General features: G+C 37.5%; 1 protein-coding gene across 5 annotated transcripts in view; it reads right to left on the reverse strand.

The window, feature by feature from the left end:
* Positions 1-11,255: 11,255 nt before the first annotated feature.
* ATP2B1 (ATPase plasma membrane Ca2+ transporting 1) overlaps positions 11,256-19,337 on the reverse strand; it is a 133,404-nt gene continuing 125,322 nt past the window's right edge. For 4 of the 5 annotated variants that reach the window (XM_070788936.1, XM_070788935.1, XM_019960336.2 and 1 more), the window contains one exon: positions 11,256-14,531. In XM_070788936.1, coding sequence (XP_070645037.1) covers positions 14,220-14,531 — 312 coding nt within the window. In that variant the 3' untranslated portion in view covers positions 11,256-14,219. The remainder of the gene's footprint in view (positions 14,532-19,337) is intronic. The other variant, XM_070788937.1, reaches the window with a different exon arrangement.

Genomic DNA, 19,337 nt, shown 5'->3' on the forward strand with positions numbered 1-19,337 from the left:
TTATTCTTATAATCTAAATAATACTAATAATCTTTGAACTAAAAACCAAAACTATTTATGCTTGGGAATGTTTCATAATGAATATAATCCAAAATCTCCTATATAAAACTGTTTCAAATCCAATGATAAAAGGTAATGTTCCCAAGGGAAAATATAAAATGCTGTTTTCTTAATGGAATTACTAGCTATGTTGCTTTGTTCTATCTTTAAATTAACTCAATCACACCATAAATCTCAAAAGAACTTTTTGTTTTTATACATCCTAATTATATCTCATGGCATCAGCGACTCGATGGATGTGAGTCTGAGTGAACTCCGGGAGTTGGTGATGGACAGGGAGGCCTGGCATGCTGCGATTCATGGGGTTGCAAAGAGCTGGACACGACTGAGCGACTGAACTGAACTGAACTGAATTATATCTCACTTATTTAGGATAGAGTCATTTGTGAATTATCCATGTCATCTGCTTTCCAACTCCTTTGGGCTGTTTCCCTTTCCAGAAACTGGAGAGGGGAAGAAAAAGAACATAAAAGTATTGAAAAATGGTTTAATTCAGCTGTTTGTATTCTGTAATGTTGTGGAGAAGCTTGAAATGAATAGTCAGAAGTAATTACAGACACATTACATGAATCTATTATTCACAGGGCTTCTGGTTTCACAGGTAGTCAAGAGCCAGTGCAGTCTTTTCCTGATACGCTAAACCATGTCTGCAACTGGCAACAGCAAAACCACCTCCACATGCAGGTTTCGAGGTTGCAGGGCCTTCAGGAACAAATTCTGTCCAGGTTCTCCATTCTTGACAAAAAGGAAAACCATCAATGCAAAGTACTTTTCAAATGGTCTTTTAAAATTCACTATGAGCATTGCAACAAAACTAAAGCTTCTTGAACTAAAAAGCTTCTTGACATTATTGGAAAAATGCTAACAATATGCATTTAAAAAGCCATGAATTACATATGTATTTTGTAGAGGGAAGAGGTATCAGAGAGTTTGTTTACTCTGAAGAGAATTGACACTAATTTCTATCATTTAAAAATTAAGACAAAAATGATAAAATGTTTAGAAGTCTGAAAAATAGAGAAATAAAACTCTACATGTGATTCAGCCTCAAATTTGTTTCTAACTAAAATCTTGGGCATGTCACTGTCTCTGAGGGGTCTTAACTCACACATACAATGAGGAAAAGATGATTACCTGGTCGAAAGTGCTGGTTTGTTACAGCTCTAGAATTTTAGGAGAGGCTACAGGTTCCATACAAACACCTACGGGGTCAGGTAGGTAACACATATTGAGTGAAAAAGACCTGAGTGAGAAGAATTCTTCTTGAGAGTGAATCCTTATCAATTTTACTTTATTCCACACTTGATAGCAATAAACATGTTTCACTTTGCTCTTAGTTTTACTCTGAAAGAAACAGGAATAAAGGGCCACCAATGCGGATAAATGACAGTGGTGTGGCCCTATAGGGAGTGATAGAGACTGTGGCAAACCAGTGAGGGCAGGTAAAGCATCAAGATAGTGTTACCATATGGGAATCAGGGTCTAGTTTTGCTAGATACTAATAATGTGAATGTTTTTAGTGAAATCTAATTGTCAATGCAGGCAATCAATTAAGAACATCGGAAAAACAAAAACAACCTTTTTGTACCATTACCGTTCTGGCCAAATGAAAGACACTAATGGATCAAATATGGCTCCCAGACTACTAAGTTTACAGTATCGGATTTATTTTGTCTCCCTCATGGTACTGGGATCAGCACACAGTAAATAACTTGCTAATAATACTCCTTTAATGAAAGCTCATACTGTCATGACCCACAGAGTATTTACTGAGGTTTTTTTACATGCTATGCTCTGTGCTAGGACTTTCTGACATTTAATCTCCTTTTATGATTACAATTGGAGAAGGCAATGGCACCCCACTCCAGTACTCTTGCCTGGAAAATCCAATGGACGGAGGCGCCTGGAAGGCTGCAGTCCACGGGGTCGCTAAGAGTTGGACACGACTGAGCGACTTCACTTTCACTTTTCACTTTCATGCATTGGAGAAGGAAATGGCAACCCACTCCAGTGTTCTTGCCTGGAGAATCCCAGGGACGGGGGAGCCTGGTGGGCTGCCGTCTATGGGGTCGCACAGAATCGTACACAACTGAAGCAACTTAGCAGCAGCATGATTACAATAATCCTGAGAGATGGGTAGATATACTGTTACCCTAACATTTTGGGATGAAATAAGGCTCACAGAGACCAAATAACATGTCCTAAGTCATGTAACTTATTTTTTAAGGAGCTAAGTCTAAAGTACTGACAAGTAATTATTTATAATATAATGCATAATGAAAAGACAGCTATAAAAGTATACATGACATAAACTTCCTTTTTCAGACTTTTAATGATTCCTTATTATTCTGTCATGAAGATGTGGTATAATATACATTAAAAAGCCTTTGCTACTGAACACTTGAGTTGCTAGTAAAATCAAGTAGGGAAGTCTTTTTGCAAAATCCTGACTTCATTCACTTGAAATTATTAATTGATGGCCTATACATCAGTCGTTTTATTATATGCTGTCCTCGAAGAAGTGCCTGATTTGTAATTGCATCTTTGGTGAGCATAGACACACACCACCTGCCCTACCCCTACCCCACCCCCCACACACGGTATAGGGCTTCTATGAATTTTAAGGAAGTCCTCCGATCAGCTTCAAAAAAATTTAAGACATTTAAGCATTTGCCTCTGAATCAGAGGTCAGGTCCCAAATTATATCAATACTTGGTCTCTTGGGTGGAAAGCAACTGTCCTTGATAGTTCAGTGTGGAGAATTGCACAGTAGGTTACAGTGGTCTTCTCAGCTAGAAACTTTAGGAGATTTATTGAGATTTATATGCTGAACGTTGCAAGTTACCCCTACCAACAGGATGTACTTTGGAGTCTCTTTGTCATCTATGCCAATGACAAAAAAAAAAAAAGGCTCCACATCTTTTCTCAATTTTCCACTTGTCAAAGCAGTAGAATTTCAAACTCCACAATTTCAAAATAATAGCTGTCCGACTGTAGACACAGAAGGATATAGACACATTAGACAAAAGGGACCAAGATGACAATACAACTTAAAACAAAATTTTTATCATTCCATCTAGAACACTTTTGAAAGTAAAAGACAGGAGATCTTAATAATCACATAGGGATGGCAGGTTTGCATACAGACTACCCCTGGGAACCTGAGACATATGGTCAACCTACTATGAAGAACAGTTGTAGAAACTGGCAATGGTGAGCATGGAGAAGAGAAGGTGAAGATGTGGAGGGACCTGCAAGCTGCCTCAGGTATCTGCTGCTGCTGCTAAGTCGCTTCAGTCGTGTCCGACTCTGTGCGACCCTATAGACGGCAGCTCCCCCGTCCCTGGGATTCTCCAGGCAAGAACACTGGAGTAAGGTTGCCATTTCCTTCTCCAATGCATGAAAGTGAAAAGTGAAAGTGAAGTCGCTCAGTCATGTCCAACTCTGTGCGACCTCATGGACTGTAGCCCACCAGGCTCCTCCATCCATGGGATTTTCCAGGCAAGAGTACTGGAGTAGGGTTCCGTTGCCTTCTCCTCAGGTATCTGAAAAACCCACAAAGAACTGGTTTGATATGATCCTTATTCTAGCCCTTGGAGTGACTGAACCAAGCTAAAGAGGCTTTACCATCTGATGTAATGGTCATGAGCTTGGCTGCTGAACAGTTCTGGATTCAGTCCCAGATGAGGCTAACTAGCTGTGTGACCATAGGTAAGTCTCTTATTATAAAAGGGGAACAGAGTTGTAATGACATACTGAGGTAAAATAGAAGAGCAAGTGACCCAGAATAGGGGTTCAATAAATATTGCTGGGAGTAGTCAAGCACAGGGACAGACCACCAGTGGTGCAGTGCTGTTTTATGGATTAGTTAAATGGATGAGCAGAGCCAACCTTTTGTTTTCCTGAGTAATTTAACCTTTATTCTTATAAATAGAAGAAATCGATTAGTAATTTTTTCCAGGTATAAGATAAAGTGATTTTATGCAAAATCTTTAAGACATGTACTCAAGTAATGAATGATAAATATTTTAATAAAATATTTAATATTCATCATAAAATGACATTTTCCTGTCAAGCTATATATGCTGTTTAACAATGCGAAAAAAGCATGTTAGAAAAAAATTAAAAATGGCATATAGGTTGATTTTGAGACTGCATCTGTATAGAGATTAGAATTTAAGAAACAAGTAAACTTCCATTTGAAATCCTTTCATTAAAGACAATTGATTTTAAAATTGGTCATAATCTACTTTTCCAATAATAAGACAAAGAGGTTTTAACTTCTTACTAAAATGTATTTTGTTAGTTTTTAATGACAGTAAATTAAAAACAAATCTAAATATAGTCCTCTACAGTTTATTTTCTCTTGCTAACATTGATTTTTTGAAGTACTAAAGAGCCCGATTTTTTAAATGCATTTTGTCCAAGTAAACAGAACTTCTGGTACTGAACATCTTGAAGGCAAGTTTATAAAAAGATTACTGTTTATCCTCTTCATTATACCTTCTTGTCCTTCAGCATTGTAGTTCTCAATGCCTCACTGTTTACCGCAGTAGTTTCCAAACTTTGGCTGCATAGTAGGATCACCTGGGAAGTTTTTAAAACTCCTGAAACCCAGGCCACAGCCTCTACCACAACGCCCGGGGAGTGGAAGCCAGTATGTTTTAATGTTCCCTGGGTGACTCCATTGTACCAAGTTTGGGAAATATGGTCTTATCCCATGGCCCATTATAGAAATAGTTATGACTAGGATTTAAAAAGCCATTAAAACTAGGTTCCAAAACCATCAGTGGTGTTTAGCTAAATACCATAGTTAAAAAAAAAAAAATTAAGTGGGTTTCTAGCACACTCATCTGACCTCCACCTCCAGATGTGCAAGAAGCAAGCAAACTGCTTCTTTTTAAAATGTAGAATGTTTACAGTGACTAAAAGCACAGAAAAAAGGAAATGGAAGCAAACGCTACTACTTCTAGCAAGATGAATCTCCAGGGTACTCTTCACAAAGCCTTGGGTGTTTATAAACCAACTGAGATTTAAGGGCACTTTTCAACTCAGAAATTTTCTATTTAAACCAAATTTATTGGGAGAGACAGGAAGAGCTCTTCACAGGATTGTTTCTGTCGCTGTTGAGTCAACAGTACCATCTTGCATTGCCCTTTATAATTGCCAAAGTGCTTTCATGTCTCCAAGCCCATCACATCCAGAGCTGTGGAAGAATCATAATGGTTGCAGTTCTGTTGAGAACTGTTGAGGAAAATAAGGGCTCAAGGTATTAAAAGCTGGCACAAAGCAGAGTTGGAACCAGACCCCAGGGGTGACGTCTATGGAAATGCTCTTCTGATATTACATCACCTCTACCTAAACCTCAGCCATCTTTAAGCCTCAACATCCTCTTCTGGGAGCTGATTTTTCCTCTAAGAAAACACTCTTCCCTATTTCTCCCTAATACATCTGAGACGTTGAGGTCCGGTGGTTCAAGCACTACAAAGAGGCATAAAGTACAAAAGGGGCCAGGAAAATGGAGCTTCAAGGAGGAATCTGTAAGAGAGGGGAGAGAAGACGGATAGAGAGTGTGCTCAGAGCATGGAGAGCGGGCGTGTGACCATGTAAGGCCAGAATTATCAAGGAGCAATTAAGGGGCATTACAGCAACCCACTCCAGTACTCTTGCCTGGAGGATCCCATGGACGGAGGAGCCTCATAGGCTGCAGTCCATGGGGTCGCAGAGAGTCGGGCACGACTGAGCGACTTCACTTTCACTTTTCACTTTCCTGCATTGGAGAAGGAAATGGCAACCCACTCCAGTGTTCTTGCCTGAAGAATCCCAGGGACGGGGGAGCCTGGTGGGCTGCCGTCTATGGCGTCGCACAGAGTCGGACACGACTGAAGTGACTTAGCAGCAGCAGCAAAGTGTTTTTTATAATTGGCTATTTATCTTTTGAGGAGAGGAGGGCTGATGTGGGCAGAGTGGTAATTTAGAAAGATTTGGGGTTACATGTTATGATGGACTGATGATGGGAGAGGAGAGGACAGGGATGTGGACCATATGGTTAAGAAACCTAAGTATATGGGCTTGAGGTAAGAGGGAATAGATTAGGGCAATAAGAGTGAAAATCAAGAAACTGACAAAATACTTGAAAGCAAGGATGAAGTATCTGTAGCAAAACAGGAAATGCAGCTATTTCAATAAGACATTTACTTTCGGATCTGATGGCTGTGTGTAGGATGACAGAATACTTAATTAGGTGACCCCTAATTGGTTGAATGACTGGATTAAAAGGGCATTAATACCAACCTGGTAGTGGTTTTGAAAAGTAAGGTGAAGGGTTGTTGGCAGAGCTGTCTTATGTCTTTCAGTTTTGGTGAGAAACTGGCTTTCATAAAGGAGTAGAAAGAAAGCTAATCACTGTCTTGGGCAGCATTAAATTGAGAAGGGTCAGGGATAAGACTAGATGATCAAAATAGGAGTCAAAGTGCTATGAATGGACTAGCACAACAGTTTACTATAAACAGATGTAAAATCTTGTTCTTTGGGACCCCAAACCAGTAGCAGAATACAAGGTGAGGCAGATGGCTGCTGAAACGTGTGAATAAATACACGATTGGTTGACAGTGAGAGGTAAAACAGAAAGGTATGTTCTAAACTGAGACAAACCACATCTCGAATCCTTGCCCTGAGAAAAACGTAAAAGGTTTGGAATGCATACAAAGAATGACCCTTAAGAGAATAAGGGATTAAAGTCTGGTTTGAGCATCAGTGAGAAAAACCAGGAAATGAGTGTGAACTGTGGTCACCAGCAAGACTGTGAGCACACTCTGAAGCCGAGAACAGGTATGAAGCTAGAGGTGGTTCAGGATTGCGCACCGAGGTGTGAAATGTCAAGGAAGCAAAGCCATCTTGGTCGACGACAGAGCAGGTGTGAGGCAGCCTACTGGAGTGCCTTCAATGGGATGGAGCCAGGAAACTAGCTGAAAAAGACTGGGAGATGAAGGAATCAAGACTAGCAGTCACGCTTGGTATAAAAAATAAAGTTAGCAGGTGTAAAGAGCTTTTACAAAGGAAAAGAAAAAAAGGCTAGTTTGGAGAAGGTGCAATTATAATCTTAGAGACTGAACAGCTGAAAAATGACTATATTCTATTTGTGACCATGTTTCTGAATAACCCAGTAAAAACGCAGTACTATAATTCATGTGGGAAAATGCATATAGTCTAAAGCAAATGAGGAAAATATCTAGGTTCTGTGAATTGACTAAAAATGCCAGCCTTATGTCATCTGGATCAAGCATAAAGGTAAAACATGTAACAAAATAAGGGGTCCACAAGACCTTTTAGTAGCCTGAAGCTTCTAAAATATAGCTTTGGGGCCACAAAAGCAGAATAAGCTAAGCTGGAATGGAAAGTATCCAAAAAAGGCAACGGCTCCCTAACTGGTTTTCTAACTTCCAACCTCTCGCTCTGTTGAACAGCCAACGAGCCTCTCAAAGGCTGGACTGCTGCTACCCGGCCCAGAAACCTCCACTGGCTTCCCATCTCACTCAGCCTGAGAGCCAACGTTCTTGCCCAGGCTTATGAGGTTAGGCAAGTCCTCGCATTACACCTCTCAGGCTATATTCCACCAGCCACACTGGTTCACTCCACTCCAGCCACACTTGTTTTTCCTCAGCTACCAAGCACCAGCTGCTGGAACCTTTCCTTGGAAGGGTCTTCCAGGCAACGACGAAGTTGGCTGCTTCACTTCCTTCAGGTCTCTGCTCAAAGTCACCTCGTCTGAGAGGCTTCCCTGACCACACTATGTAACACAGCACCATCTCCTATCACCTGACATAGGTCTCCCACCCATTACAATGGTCTCTAAGAGGAAGGACCTTGATTGGTTCTCCTGTCTAGAATGGTATGAATTTCCCGACAGGTACCAAATGTCTGTTGACCAAATGACTGGAGAGGAGACGTAGATAAATGGCAGGAGAGCAGTTGTTGGGAGGGAGGAACTGGGAGATAGACACTAGAGTCGTGTTCTTAAGAAGTTGAGTCCCAGACTCTGGAAACACGGTGTGGTTTCACTGTCATACTCTCCTCCACACTTCAGATTAAGACCTATGTGCCATCCTAAGTCTGTAAGCGAGACAGTGAAATATTTTAGATACTTACAGGCTACCCTTCTTGGAGGATGTGAAGCCAACTGAGAGTAGGCTTATGGTTCAAAGAGCAGAATCCTAGATTCATCAGAAACATTCTACATTTGAAGTTCTAACCTCAGATAACACAACTCTCCCTGAGTTCACATTTAAAAATTTTTGCATTCATTTCAAACTACTCATTAAGGTATAAGGTATGCCTTATGCTAAATTTTTATGATTCCAAGAGCAGCCTAACAGGGGAAAAAAAAAAGAATCTTAAAATATTTTATTATCAGTAAGATAATTTTACCTTAAAGATTATAAAAATCAGCAAGTATCTCTTTTTGACAGACTGGGAGGATGGCTATTCACTAACTATAAACAATGTTAATATAAAATGGTATTGAAACAGCTATGAAATAATGGGTGCAATTTGCTTATTTTAAAAATTATTGAAGTCTAATGTGCAATAGGGTTACTCCCTTAGGCTAAATACTAAAACATTAAAAATTTTCACCAAGGAAAATACAACTGGAAGACAGAATAATTCTTCAGGAAATTTACCCTATCCTTTTAGTTTCATAAATTTCAAGACAAATGCTATTATCTCATCAGAGTGATCAATTTTCATTATACATTACTTAGGAAATGAAGCAACTGCTACCGAGTTTACCTTACATGAGGTCTGATTATAAGTAAAGTTTGGGTTATACATCTTAATCAGTGATTCTTTCCCTGTCTCTTCATAACCCAGGAAGGTTGTGAAGAATCTTTAAGACCAACTCTGATGCATTTGATATCAGAAAAGAACAACAAAGAAACACTTAAAAGTTAAGGTTTTTAGGCACTGGGTCTGGATTCCAGATAACAAGATGTTAGCACTGCAGTAAAACCAATAGCTACCAGCCTGGGCTTTTGCAAAGATCTGTTTAGTGTCAATTCCAGCTCATCATGTGACCCCAGAACAAGTTACTTAAACTTGCTAAGCCTCAGTCTCTCCTTATGTAAAACAGCAGAAGTAACACAGGGTTGTCACTTACATAGTCCACATAAGCTGCTTAGCATATTGACAGATCAGGTACTCTATACATATTCACCCGTGATGTGACGAGATTCCTTTGAATAGTGAGGAAAGTATCAGTGTCTATATTTAATTACCTGAAAAGTAATTTGGAAGCTATGTGGCTCTTGTAATTTGGATTTAATTCAGACTTCCCAGGTGGCTCAGACGGTAAAGCGTCTGTCTACAATGCAAGAGACCCGGGTTTGATCCCTGGGTTGGGAAGATCCCCTGGAAAAGGAAATGGCAATCTACTCCAGTACTATTGCTTGGAAAATCCCATGGACAGAGGGGCCTGGTAGGCTACAGTCCATGGGGTCTCCAAGAGTCAGACACCACTGAGCGACTTCACTTTCACTTAAGACAATCTTAGTAACTTACCACATTGAACCCCTACACCCAGATTCATGTAATACTGACTTGGAAACTTGTTTTCCTAGGATATAGTGTGGGTTAAGAAAGTTGGGCCAAAGACTGATATTATATAAGCCCATAGGCCTATTTCTTCCTTTAATTTCCTACTTTGGAACCATTAATGTTAACCAGTTTAATAATGACACTGAATTCAGAGAATATAGCTTGAACATGTCTATGTTTAGTATTATCATCTAGAAGCAGAAACATTTTTCTAATGAATAAGAAAATGTTAAAGAAGTCATTCTTAAGACAAAAAGTAGAGAAATAAATTATCAAGAGTTTGAGACAAAACCACCCTTACAAATTACAGAAGGATATTTCCTTTTGCACTGATGTACTGCTGAGAAGTACAGAAACACAACCAAGACTCCTCTTCCAGCATGGAACATTCTTTATGGTATTTCTATAATGCCTATTCTAACAGAAAAAAAAATTTCAAGGATCTTTCTAAGATTGCTTTTAGGGTAGGTAGTATCATTACACTAATAAAATTTTTTGGTCTACAAGTGAATATAACACTAAGGAGATCAGGCCTGAGATTTCTTTGGAAGGAGTGATGCTAAAGCTGAAACTCCAGTACTCTGGCCACCTCATGCGAAGAGTTGACTCATTGGAAAAGACTCTGATGCTGGGAGGGATTGGGGGCAGGAGGAGAAGGGGACAACAGAGGATGAGATGGCTGGATGGCATCACTGACTCGATGGACTGAGTCTGAGTGAACTCCGGGAGTTGGTGATGGACAGGGAGGCCTGGCGTGCTGCAATTCATGGGGTTGCAAAGAGTCGGACACGACTGAGTGACTGAACTGAACTGAACTGGAAAAGGTAAAAGTCAATGTGGGATCTGGACATTAGGGTCCTAGAGTGGCAGAGGTTAAAAGAAAGAAAGCAGCTGTGGTATGATAGGAGCTCCCTAAAGACACAGGCAAGAAAAAAAGAGTCGATAAACAAAAACTTATAGAAACTTTCCTTAGTGAATTTTACAAAGGGATTTCATTCAAAATTCAATCCTTATACTTAGTACACTTACAGAATTGAACTTGACAAAGTGGAAAAATCTCTCCTCATAAATATGGTAATCATATACTCATTAGTTGAATAATATTTACTAATGGAAAAGTATAGTATTTGTAACCATTCAAAGTTTTCTCAGTAGTTCAAAGTTGCTAATTTATGTTAAAAATTTATTATAAAAATACCAGCAGAGGGCAGATTGACTAATTTTGTTACCATAAACTTCAGATAATTGCTATTGACAAGTTTGGATTAGTTAATGAAAAAATCAGGTCTTACAGTTAATGTGAAAATATAATCTTTTCTAAAACCAAAACGTTACTTTCCCCTGGACTGGAGAAATTAACTCTTGAGCTACAAAGATTGAAGACGGTGGGCATGAGAGAATGGACAACATACCCACGTTCATTCTAGGGGCAAGATCATGCATATTAGGCCACTGATTCACTGTAACAGAACCATAACATTTCAAGTACATTACAGAATTCTCATTAATTATAGATTTTTAAAATTTCAAGTAGAAAAAAGTAATTTCAAAATATGATGTTCAGATTAACTTAAATATTCAAAAAGTTCAGTCAGTCCCCATTCAGAAACAGATAAACAGTATATTTATTAAATGAGTTAAGACAAATAAACTTTACAAATAGACAAATAATAAAAGGCTCAGTGGCTAAAATAGATGGTAAGCATCATTGAAAGAAATCAACACCATCACGGTATCTCAGTTGGCTTACACGTGTAAAAAGAAATTTTCAAAGAGCAGTTTCACAGAAATGAAGCCAGTTTTTTTTTTCTTATAAACAAATTGCCATTTCTTGGTTCAAAACTGACATCTGTTATGAAAATTACCATATCACATATTTATAAGATGACAAGGAGTAACTCATCTTCAAAGTGCAAGTAAGTCTATTTACAACCACAAAAAAGGCAATGATGAGGAGAAAAAGATTTTTAAAAAATATACAAAGATTAAAAACATTTGGGATGCAAAATTAAACAATTTTTTGGTTAGAGGATAAAAGAGAAAAAGTGATTGAATTACAGATGCTGATTTCAGCTATACATACTATATAATGGGATCCAAGATCTTTAACAGCTTGCTTGCATTTTTTCCTACTTACATAATGCTCTGGAAATTTCTGGTAGAAATTACAGTGTCTCAAAGAGAGAAATACACACTAAGCATGTCTTGCTACTACTTCATGGATGTCATAAGACCCGTTTATGGATTAGAGTTGGTGTAAAAAGCCATTGCCTTAAGTTGAAAAATGAATACTGTAAAAGCTCAATACAAACCCTCCAAAGCACATGCACTTCTATATCTTTTGGTAATTACATTCATATTTAAGCATAATCAAAATAAAAAAGAAAACTGAAAACACTTCCCTTTTCTCTATTCCCTATGCCTCGTAGGCTCTCCAGTTGACAGGATAAATTTTTAGAGTTGAAAAGGGTTCTTTGAGATAGTCTAGTCCACCACCCTCTTGTAGGGGAGATGATTTTCCCAAGGTCATGCAGCACATTAATAGCAAAACCCAGACTAGAAACCAGGTCTTGATTCCTAGCCTAGTATGCTTTCCAGCATATCATGCTACCTCTTTTTACAGTATGATTCACTCTAAATACCTGATGAGTAATGTACAATTACAAATGCTGACAGAGCCAACGTGTTTCTAAGTCTTGCAGAGGATAACTGCAAAGGATTGATGGAGAGAAAAAGATTCTCCCCGACCCACCAAAAATATCAAGCACCATCAACTAAATGTTTCTTTGCTGGGTCAGCATTTTCAGATGTTGTAGTAGTCCTTGTAAACTTTATGTCAGCCTGAGGATTATATATCTGGTGAAATCTGGGCCCTAACACAGTGCCAGTTCCTAAATGGTAACGACAGAGGCCAAAGAGGGGAGAAGGCAGACCAAAGAAATAAAGACTTGAAAAATCCAACTGGCTTAGAGACAGGCATTCCAGCATACGTTAAGTAATACATCTAAATATATATTTTTAGGGCCTTTCCCATCTTTTCACATTATCATTTTAACTAATTTGTTATTTGGCCACTTAAGAATGAAAACAAATGTATCTGAGACAATGGCGGTCGTTATTATTATTTTTTTAAACTGAGACTATTTTAGGCAAACTAAATAAACTCTACGAAGAACATGTCAAACTGCAATGATTTTCTTAATCTGCTTCTAGTAGACTGCCACCAAGGAATTAAAGAGGGTACCTCATGGGGCTGTTACCATCTTGAAATTTATTCCAATTGCAGTTAAAGAGAACAGACCGATGCACCACATAGGCAGAATTGAGTAAAGAAGCTGAAAGTTCTTTTTAAAAAAAATTGCTGTGTATTTATTTAATAAAAGGGCATATTTATTTATGTTTACAAACAAGTTTCAAAAACAAAAGGAAAACATGTATGCTTCTACTTATTAACCTTTTTCAAAATGCCAACAGCCCTCATGCTGTATGAAGGTTTCTAAGGATTTATTAGAAAAAAATAAAATCAATACAGTTCACTCACAGTTCACCAAGACATCACTGAACTAACATGTTTAGACAAAAACAAAAAGGACTAAAATTCTCTTGTAGTTTGATAGTTTGATTTAATTTGATTTGCCTGAAATAACAAAAGCATTTCAAGCATCTTTCATTATGTCGTTGATGTCCTGCATTAAACAATCTACTAAATTCTGAACAAAGGTTATTAGCAAGTTTTCAAAAATTTTAAAAATTAAACAGTTGTTTCAAAACCATTAAGTAGTAAATGTATTTAAGAAACTAATTAAGACAGATGCCATAACTTCATTAGAACACCACTGCTCATGTTTTTTTTTGTTTTGTTTTTTTTGTTGTTGTTTTTTTTTAAACAAAGCATTAGTGTTATCTATTTGGCTATTAGTATTAGCAATTTATCTACAGTATTTAACAAGGTAAATTGTAGGCAAAAATTTAGTACAGTTTCAATAGAAACACCCCCCCTCCTTTTTTTTCCTGAAAATACAGCAGTATTTGAAGGACTAATTTTATCTCTGCATCAGTTATAAGGAAGCGTCCCATCTATGAACAGGAACAAAAAAAGTATCTACAAACCTTGTAAACAGATCTGCATCATTTATAAACATAAATAATCCAAATTATTAACAGCCAACAGCAGAAATTAAAGCATCAATTCAATGATCCAGGGCTCTTTGCTTGCTTGCCCAGCTTTATTCCTCCCTCTCTCCCATCAAGGATTGAGATCAACTAAAACTTTGCTAATATACTGTTCAGGACCATTCTTAGGTTCTACTGATGATCCACAGGTCGACTTATGCTGAGTTACTGTTTATCTGTCAGTTCATTTCTCCCACCCCCCAAAAAGCACCCTCAGTCTGGCAGAAAGCTTTGCTTTTTTTTTTAAAAAAATAAATCTACATTCGTACAAGTATGTCTTCTGTTGAAGTCCAGAGACAAGAATACTATCTTGTCCGTCACAATATGTGAAAAGACCCAGTTTCAATTTGTTTCTTTACAATGCAGCTAGTGTGTTAACGTTCAGCTTACAATCAGAGTGATGTTTCCAAACTATGTAGTGGGCTTCCTGGGGATGAAGAGGTAGCAGACTTGTTCATTTCTATTGTAAGGTAAATCCCGCTGTCAACAGCATTGTTATTTTTGTTGGGAGAGGGTGGAGGACTGGAGTTACGTTTTGTAGGAGCATCATCTTCAGCATCAGTGTCATCAATAAGGGGAATATGAGGCTCTGAATCTTCTATCCTAAACTCAGGATGTGTCATAAAGTTGTGAATTGAACTTCTTGATTCCGGTTTTTCTAACCCTTCATATAAAGAACTACGAAATGCATTCACCACTCGAATCTGTAAATATCAGAAAACACAGAAACATATCAGTACGCTGTTACCTTAATTTAAAAATGGTTCATTTATGAGTCTGAATCCACAAACAGCTAGGGATGAGTGAATCATATTTGCATGTAATGCAGTGGAACTTGCAATACACTGTAAAAAAAATGAATATTTTAGTAGGACACTACAGAACAACAAAACCACATACTCTAAGAATTAAGGGGAATAGAATTCAAAGTAATGCTAAGAATATCTCATTGTCACTGGCTAAGAATTTAATAGCCATTTTATAGGATATTTTTCCCTAAGAAAACAAAACCAAAGAGAAAACAAACATAAAATTAACCATACACAAGCGTTAGCTGATTTTTTAAATAAAAGAAATATAATTTTTAAAAACAATTCAAATAAGTTAAACGAAGTCAAGCACAGAGGGTTACTACTCATCATGCTAGGAATTAGGGAGTCACCGACTATGAAAAAGCCAAGCAAATATAAGCTGAATGCCACAATGAACTCACATCTACCCCACTACACCCTTAATTTAAAAAAAAAAATAAAGACAAAACCCAAATAAATATCTATGAAATGCCATTAAACAGCTATAAATATTTGAGTATATGCCATTTGTCTATAAAGTGTTAGTGTTTTTCTCTATAATAATAAAACTTAGATAACTTTATGTACTACACTCCACTAGAAAGAACAGATTTAAAATAAAACAAAAAACTTTCTGAGATTCTTCTATGAAAAATTTCCCAAGGAGAAGAAAAAGTGTTCAAGCATTTTCACCCTTAAACACACAGACCAACAATTCATCTTCCTTCTCAGAATTCTGCTAAATGGAAGAAAAGAGGTCAACGAGTAATCAACTCAAATACATTACTAAACACACAGACTCGGGGTCTCATTAATTCAGTATCATAAAGACTTAAAAAAAAAAACCCCAAATAATTGGATTATTATTATTTATTATGTCAGTTATCCAGATATAACTGACACTGACATTTCAGGAAAAAAGATGACTAAAGTCCTAAGTCACCAAAATCACCTCATAAAACAATGGTATTCAAAAAATAAATTTCTTCACAGAGATATTTCAATTTATTTTGTAAAAATGTAACAATTTATGCCCACTTTTTTACTGCATATATTTAAGGCATACAAGACTATTTGATACATATCTACAGCATGAAACAGTCACTACAATCCAGTTAATTAACATATTCATTACCCCACACAGTTATTGTCTCTGTGTGTTGAGAAGACCTGAGGTTGGACTCTCCTAGCCAATTTCAAGTAGACAGCAGTGTTGTTACCTACAGTCGCCATGCTATACATCAGACTTCCGGAACTCATTCATCTTGCATAACTGAAACTCTGCACTCCTTGAACAGCATCTTGCAACTGCCCCTCCCCCTGGTAATCCCCATTCTACTCTACTCATATGCGTTTGACTCTTCCAGATCCCCACTTCCGAGACTTTAACCAAAGGAACTGAAATCAAGATTTTGGAGCGATTCCTGCACTCCCGTGTTTGCTGCTGTCAGTGGCCAGTATGCACAGAGGATACAAACTGGAGGACCAGCTAGCCTATCTGGTGGGTGATGAGCTGCTTAACGTGACTCTGAAGTTGCTGCTTATTGGACTTGTTTGCTGGTATTGCTAATAGAGCTCGAGAAGCAGTTGAGGTCTCTCTTTTGTTCTGACCAGTCTGGGTAGAGGAGAGTAGTGAAGAATCACGGGGAAAATGAATCAATTTTTGAAACATGTTAAATTTGTTAAACAACCAAAGTGAAAGTATTAAGAGTTCAGAAGAAAGTTATGGGTGTAAGTTACAGATCTGGGAGTTTAGCAAAGCTCCAGGAGGGGTAGAGTGTAAAAAGTAACAAGCAGGTGAGGGCAGCAAGTGTATTTGTACATACAATCACACACACCTGTGACAGCTGAAATCGGATTCCTTTCCACTGAAGTTTTTCAATTTTTTCCCCCTCTCTGACAAAATTTATTATGTTATCCTAGAATATCGAAGCTTGAAAGGATATTTGAGATAGTTTATTTCAACCACTTTACAAATAATACAACCGAGCAACTGAAGACAGGTGGCTGCCTTGGCAGGTCACTCCAAATTAGTGCAGAAAGCCTGAGCTAAGGTTTCTGGACTCCCAACTCCAGGTTCTTTCAAGTCAATGAAAGAATACACGGACATTAACTTTATAACTAACTTTACTAGAATAAGGTACTTCCTAAGATTAGGGTCAGCACAGTACACGGGAAGCTTAGAAATGCTCCAAAGCAATATAATTTTCAAGTAACAGTTCTCATATTAGGCACACAAAATAACACCTAGATTAACTAGGGGTCACTGAAACAAATTTAGTTCACTTTCTGCTCGTTACATAAGAAAGCATCTGACCTAAGGCATGCCACTGAGCTAGTTACATTTGCTCTCATCTCTATAACTTTCTATAGGTAAAATGCTCACAGAACAGTAGTAATTCTGAGTGATGAAAAAGCACAATTGCGTGCATTATACTGTAGGTAGATAGAAAATTATTTTAATACCACAAAGAAATCAGTTTAAGCAGAAACTGATTACCTATTTTTGACAATCCAACCCCTACTGTTTATTTAATCCAGTCTTTAAATGTTATTCTTTTAATAGAAATTAAGACCTACTATGTACAACACTATTTAAGGAAAATTCAACAATTCCTATGTCAAGAAAAAATTTTAAAGAATAAATTATTGAGAGAAAAAAATCCGAGGCATGAGGCACAGATGGCAAATAATACATTGAAATGATTATTATAATAATAAAGTAATTTTAGGAAACTGAAAGTGATTACCAAGGTAAGCACTACATTAAATCTAGCAAAGTAAGATCATGTACCATGCTAAACCACCCATTTTCTTAAATATAATCCTAACTTTTGATAGGAGAAAAGAATATTACTGACCAAAACATGGTACACAGGAGACAGTTCTGTTTTACCTTCTACAACAGACTTTTCCTGAAATCTGTCATCATCCATTTACTATACGCACTATAAATTAAAGAATTTCAATGGTAAAGTAAAAGGTACTTTGCAAGGAAAGAAAATTCTAGGTTGCTTTTCAAAGTTGTGTCTTTGTACATCAAATTTTCTCAAAGTGAGACCTGGTAATAGCTAATGTTTTAATTATCTGGAATCGGGGCTGGAAAATATTTTCTGTCAAGTGCCAGATAGTACCTACTGCATAGCACAGAGGGCTATATTCAATATCTTGTAATAATCTATAATGGAAAATAATTTGAAAAAGAATGGATATATACGTCTAACAATCACTCTGCTATACCTCTGAAACTAATGCAACATTGTAAATTAACTATACTCCAATTTAAAAAAGAGGTTATAAAAAAGAGTCAAAATTATTCTCTATTAGGGCAGGAACCCAGTGATAAAATTAAACCTTCCATTAAATGAATTAACACCATTATCCTGGCTACCTGTGCCCAGCAACTCAGAGGTTTCATACAGAGTTGTGCATCAGAAAAGAGTCTGCAGCAGGTGTGGGTGTGTAAGACTTAAAACAGAGCTTGTGATTGATTTGATATTTAATATAAAGCCTGGGACCCAATTATACAGAGAAATACAGTTAATATGATACCACACCTAGTGAAAAAGTCAACTATTTAAAATTTTGCTGAAATAAAAATCAACAGAATTTATACTACCTACTAGATAAAACTTGTCAAAAGTTTAACTTAAAGCTAATCAAGAGGAAACAATTAAATTCAGAATGTAGGACACTTTATAAAACAATCTGCCTGGATTTTTAAAAAAGAAAATCAATGTTATGAAAAATAAAGGTAGAGAAAATGGATCCAGGTTAAAGGAGAGAAGAGTCATAACATACACTATTGAATGTCCTTTCTTGGATCCAGGATCAAAAAAGCTGTAATATATGACATTTTGGGGGCAAATGAAGAAATCTAAATATGGACTGTGTATTAGATAAAATGGTATATACTATTATAAAGATAAAGCAGACATCATAAAACATTAAGAAGTGGTAAATCCAGGCAAAGGGATTTTGTATGGATTAACCTTTCAACTTGTCTATCAGTTTGCAATTTTTCAGTTTTGAGGGGAGGGAATGTATCAGGATTAAGTCTCAGTTTGGCTCCTCCTTGTGGATATACATAGAAGCTTACTTTCCATTCCAGCCTCATCAACTCCTTCATTTCATTACTCTTTTAGTTTTAAACTATATCAGCTGGGATCTGCTTTCCTCAACCAACAAATTCTATCAAAGGGTCAGCGTGCGAGTCATTTCCTTAGGTAATTTTCCCTGACATCTCAGGGAAGGGCAAAGACTCTGTTGTAACAGTTTCATCACCATGTCGAAATTCCTATCTCATCTGCTTCTCTCCCTAGAGGACAAAGTCGGGAGGTTCCAGAGCACGTGGTAGGCCTTGCAGTGTTTATGAAATACAACCAAGTGAACACCTAGAGCAGGAGGTGAAGGCCTGAGTGGTAACATGCCCTCGAAAGCCAGGAGTCACGTGGATCCAGATGAGGGAGGGATGCAAGCGACATCAGCCGTCCCAGGCCTAAGGCCAGGCCTAAGGCTGCCTATTCCACGTCATTCAAGCAGGTGGCACCACGGTAACTTCTAAGAGGAAGATTCCTATCTGTCCATACATATAAATGTAACATCCTAAAGTCAGTCACCCTAAAGATAAAACATGCCTAAAGTTACACGGTCAGTTTGTCTTTTCAGCACCTGGGTGCTCTCTCTTCTACATCATGCTGCCTCTGCTTATTGGCTATG

Source organism: Bos indicus, chromosome 5, assembly GCF_029378745.1.
Source record: "Bos indicus isolate NIAB-ARS_2022 breed Sahiwal x Tharparkar chromosome 5, NIAB-ARS_B.indTharparkar_mat_pri_1.0, whole genome shotgun sequence".
Taxonomy (NCBI): Eukaryota; Metazoa; Chordata; class Mammalia; order Artiodactyla; family Bovidae; genus Bos; species Bos indicus.